The 5,207-nt window shown below is 32.8% G+C and overlaps 1 protein-coding gene across 1 annotated transcript; it reads right to left on the bottom strand.

Annotated features, from left to right (window-relative positions):
* Positions 1–692: 692 nt before the first annotated feature.
* On the bottom strand, positions 693–2,924 carry LOC127720908 (uncharacterized). Its single transcript, XM_052227647.1, has 3 exons — positions 2,767–2,924; positions 2,024–2,197; positions 693–919 (listed from the first exon to the last, which is right to left on the bottom strand). The coding sequence occupies exons 1-3, from the start codon at positions 2,882–2,884 to the stop codon at positions 693–695; spliced, it is 519 nt and encodes a 172-aa protein (XP_052083607.1). The 5' UTR covers positions 2,885–2,924.
* Positions 2,925–5,207: the final 2,283 nt, after the last annotated feature.

Genomic DNA, 5,207 nt, shown 5'->3' with positions numbered 1-5,207 from the left:
ACCCCATACATAATAATACAATGTAACATCAAAGCTCAATTTCTCTATCCTGACTGTTAACCTGAAGTCACATGGATCAATCAGACTTACCCCACAGATAGTCATACAATGTAACATCAAAGCTCAATTTCTCTATCCCCACTGTCAACCTGAAGTCACATGGATCAATCAGACTTACCCCATACATAATCATACAATGTAACGTCAAAGCTCAATTTCTCTATCCTGACTGTCAACCTGAAGTCACATGGATCAATCAGACTTACCCCACAGATAGTCATACAATGTAACATCAAAGCTCAATTTCTCTATCCCCACTGTCAACCTGAAGTCACATGGATCAATCAGACTTACCCCACAGATAGTCATACAATGTAACATCAAAGCTCAATTTCTCTATCCCCACTGTCAACCTGAAGTCACATGGATCAATCAGACTTACCCCACACATAATCATACAATGTAACGTCAAAGCTCAATTTCTCTATCCTGACTGTCAACCTGAAGTTATATGGATCAATCAGACTTACCCCACACATAATCATACAATGTAACATCAAAGCTCAATTTCTCTATCCTGACTGTTAACCTGAAGTCACATGGATCAATCAGACTTACCCCACACATAATCATACAATGTAACGTCAAAGCTCAATTTCTCTATCCTGACTGTCAACCTGAAGTTATATGGATCAATCAGACTTACCCCACACATAGTCATACAATGTAACGTCAAAGCTTAATTTCTCTATCCTGACTGTCAACCTGAAGTCACATGGATCAATCTTAATTCCTATCTCTAAAGACTTTCCAAGTTCGTTGACATCCATACAACACTGAACTGCTGTACAGGACTGATCAATGTAACAGTTCATATTACTCAGGAGTGATGGTAGATTCCTCATCTCTTGTGGACAATCTATAAAAAAAATTCTAAACATAAAGATATATACTAATATATTAAATGGTCAATTCTACAGACATCATAAGTTGTTTTTTTAGAATGCATATAATGTACCAACACATTATTTGAAAAGATTTGGATTAGAAATAATTTAAAAATCAACACCACCTTTGACTAAGAAAAAGCCAAATTTGTTGTCTCTTATTTTATATGCAATTTGAACTATTTCTGACTAGCTTGATAAATTCTGATAAACAACAAGCCGATTAAATTTGTCTCATGCTATAACCCTCCATATATATTGGAAACATTGCTTTTGCCATTAACTCATAACAGCAACTGTTGATCATCGACTACAATATATTTATTTACTCTGGAAAGTTTAATATTCGAATTTTAAAATGCATGGAAGCATTCTATTTTAGTGTTTGAAAATGTGACTATGGTGAGTGAATAAAAATCATAATAATCAGCTGTCTGGTAGAATATATATTAATGAGTGATGCGGTAGAATATATATGACACAAGCTGGTGATATGTACAAATACCATGCAAAAATTTAGAACAAGTGAAACTATAGATGACTTATATAAACCCTGAAACCAATTTCAGAAATCCTTGTATTGTAGTTCCTGAGAAAAATGTGACGAAAATTTTCAACTTCGCTATCATGTGTAAAATGATACAAGTGTTCGGTAAACAGGCATCACACAGTATAGCTGACTTATATTAACCCTGAAACCAAATTTCAGAAATCTTTGTAATGTAGTTCCTGAGAAAGATGCGACGAAAATATTAATAGGACGGATGGTTGGACTGACGGACAGATGGACTGACGGATGGATGGACAGACAGACAGAGGTAAAACGGTGTAATAAAGCTGGGTAATAATTAAATTTTTTTTAGATCCAAATTTTCTGTTTTTAGAAACACTATCTATCATATATGTAGCTTTTCAGCATCTCTGTAATTCTTAATGGAAATAACAGTATATTGATCTGTAATGTTTGTAGCCATTAGACAATTACAGCCTTTTTACAAATGGAGGTAGGTCATCACAAATAAAAGCTCTCTACAGAAATTAAACTAGTTAAAAGATAATAATTTTTCTATAGTTACCTGATCTCCATCCATTGGTTGGTGGAACATATGGCCAGCTGTATCTCTGACAAGGACTGTCCAGAAGGAATGGAGCTATTCCTAGTATTTCTTCAAGCTTTCTAATCTCTACCACAGTGAGTGATTGTGATGGCTCAATTCCTACTGATGACTTCCATGAGGATAAAGAAAAATCTTCAAATATAAAGAAATTGGGTTATTTTAGACTTATATCAAATCTGTACATACATGTACAACATACAATGTAATAATGTACTTTTAAAAACTGTAACCCTGTAAGAGGTAAAAAAAATAACTTCTCGAGCTCACTGTGATTTACACGTCAAAATACATCCAAAATAATTAAACACATGAAAAAAATTGTAGAATTTAAGCAGATATATTTAATATTAGTAAAAGGCATAGATGAGTCATATTATAACTTATATGAAAGGAAATTTGACTGGTTGGTGCATTTTTTTTAACGTCTAATTACTGCTCCCATCCTATGTCACAAATGTAAATTTAGCACAGCTATCTTAGAAATGAAGAAAACTTGTGTCCACTGAGGGTATTTTTAGAAACTATGATTTTCTCTTAAACTTAGTTGCTGCAGTTGGGATCCATGAGTATAAGCCAGCAGCTGCTGCTTCTTCTCCCATGCTCTCTTTATTAATGTACGGGAAAAAGCATCCATTTAGAACATACATGTAACTGTTTTTTTTACAGATTATTAGTTCAATAACAAATACAAAGAAACCTACTTGAATTTTTAAATCCTGTCTGCCACTTGCATGGTTTTTTCGTCAGTTTAGTATTATTGAAGATAATCTGATCAAACAAACAAGGCTTGGAAGATTCAAAACAAATACTGACATTCATATTGACCAAGTAAGTACCATCACTCTCCAGATCATATATCAAAAAGCTGGTGAAAATAAATTAAAAAAAAGTAAATAAACTGCAGGACTGGTGAATAAAAAGGACCAAAAATTTGTATTTCATAGAAAAAAAAGTATCCAATAGATATAAGAAGATGTGGTATGAGTGCCAATGAGACAACTCTCCATCCAAGTCAAAATTTATAAAAGTAAACCGTTATAGGTCACAGTACGGTCTTCAACACGGAGCCTTGGCTCACACCGAAAAGTAAGCTATAAAGGGCCCCAAAAAATTACTAGTGAAAAACCATTCAAACGGGAAAACCAACGGCCTAATCTATATAAAAAATTTGTAAGGGTTCCGCCGAACCCAGTGTCTCGCCTACTTTTGCTGTTAATCGCAGGCTCAACAAAAATAAGGAGAAAAATTAATAAAATATATTCCTCTCCATACTATCTTTTGATTGTAAGTAGCTTCTGTCCAAGTTTGGTAAAAATCCAGGATAGTTTATGATTCTAAAAAATGTTTTAAAAACTTAAAACTGCAGACTGTATGTAATGTTAACTGGAAGAAAAAACGAAGTCCATTTATAAGTAAAATACGGAAAAAATTGAACAAGATTTTAACAAAATTTCCTTCTAGATACTAGCTTTTGATCATGAACAAGCTTCTGTCCATGTTTGGTACAAATCCAAGATAGTTTAAGAAAGTTATTAAAATTTCAAAAACTTTAACCACAGAGTGAATGTAATGTAAACTGGCAGAAAAACTAAGTCCATTTATAAGTAAAATATGGAAAAAATGGATTTTTTTTTTACAAAATTTACTTTTGAATATTATCTTATGATCATAAACAAGCTTCTGTCCAAGTTTGGTAGAAATCTAGGATAGTTTGAGAGTGTTATTAAAATTTCAAAAACTTTAACCACAGAGTGAATATTTGTGGACGCCGCCGACGCTGACGGAATGTAGGATCGCTATGTCTCACCTTTTCGACAAAAGTCGAAGGCTCGACAAAAACGAGAAACGAGAAACACTTATGAACCACATCAACAAACGACAACTACTGAACATCAGATTCCTGACTTAGGACAGGTGCAAACAAATGCAGCGGGTTTAAACATTTCAATGGTACCAAACCTTCACCCTTTTTCTGAAACAGTAGTGTAACATCACAACATAGAAAGACACACTATAAAATATCAACTGAAATAGCTTAACTCAATTAAAGGACATATTAACACCATTGAACATACACTGAACAAATAAATTTGACCTAAGACACAATGTAAATACAAAATAAATAAACTAAGGGTAGAATAATAAAAGTAACATGTTATATCGGTAAGAAATGTTAAACAATTAAAGAAAAACAATATGCTCGAACAATAATATCAGCCATTTGTAATAACTTTAAACACAGGTAAATGAAAATAATTTTGTTGTTAGGTATACGTGTACAGTACCAATAGAGAAAGGGAATATTTTTACAAAATAAATAATTTTGATGTTCATAGTACGAAGTGAAAATTTATAGTTATACCAAACACTTATCAAAGATGGTATATAGACCAGATATAACCCTGAATAACATTAAATAACAAACTAGAGGCTCTCAAGAGCCTGTGTCGCTCACCTGTATTTACTGATGCTTTGGAAATCATGTAAAATAAGGTTAAAATCATAATTAATAGTATTAGATATTAGATATTATAATGATATCTAAGATAATAACAAAAAACTGCAAAATTTTTGTAAAATTACTAACTCAGGGGCAGCAACCCAACAACAGGTTGTTGGATTCGTCTGAAAATTTCAGGGCAGATAAATCTAAATCTGATGAACATTTTTGCCACCTGTCAGATTTGCTCTAAATGCTTTAGTTTCAGAGATATAAACCAAAAACTGCATTTTCCCCTATGTTCTATTTTTAACCAAGTCAGCCATGATGGTTGGAAGGCAGGGTCATCGGACAAATTTTTTAAACTAGATACCCTAATAATGATTATGGCCAAGTATGGTTAAATTTGTCTCAGTAGTTTCAGAGAAGAAGACTTTTGTAAAAGATTACAAAAATTTACAAAAAATTGTTAAAAATTGACTATTAAGGGCAATAACTCCTAAAGGGGTCGACTGACAATTTTGGTCATGACAACTTATTTGTAGATCTTACTTTGCTGAACATTATTGCTGTTTACAGTTTATCTCTATCTATAATAATATTCAAGATAATAACCAAAAACTGCAAAATTTCCTTAAAATTACCAATTCAGGGGCAGCAACCCAACAAGAGGTTGTCAGATTTGTCTGAAAATTTCAAGGC

Source organism: Mytilus californianus, unplaced genomic scaffold (assembly GCF_021869535.1).
Source record: "Mytilus californianus isolate M0D057914Y unplaced genomic scaffold, xbMytCali1.0.p SCAF_11, whole genome shotgun sequence".
In the NCBI taxonomy this organism is placed as follows: Eukaryota; Metazoa; Mollusca; class Bivalvia; order Mytilida; family Mytilidae; genus Mytilus; species Mytilus californianus.
This window is presented reverse-complemented; position numbering and strand designations above follow the sequence as displayed.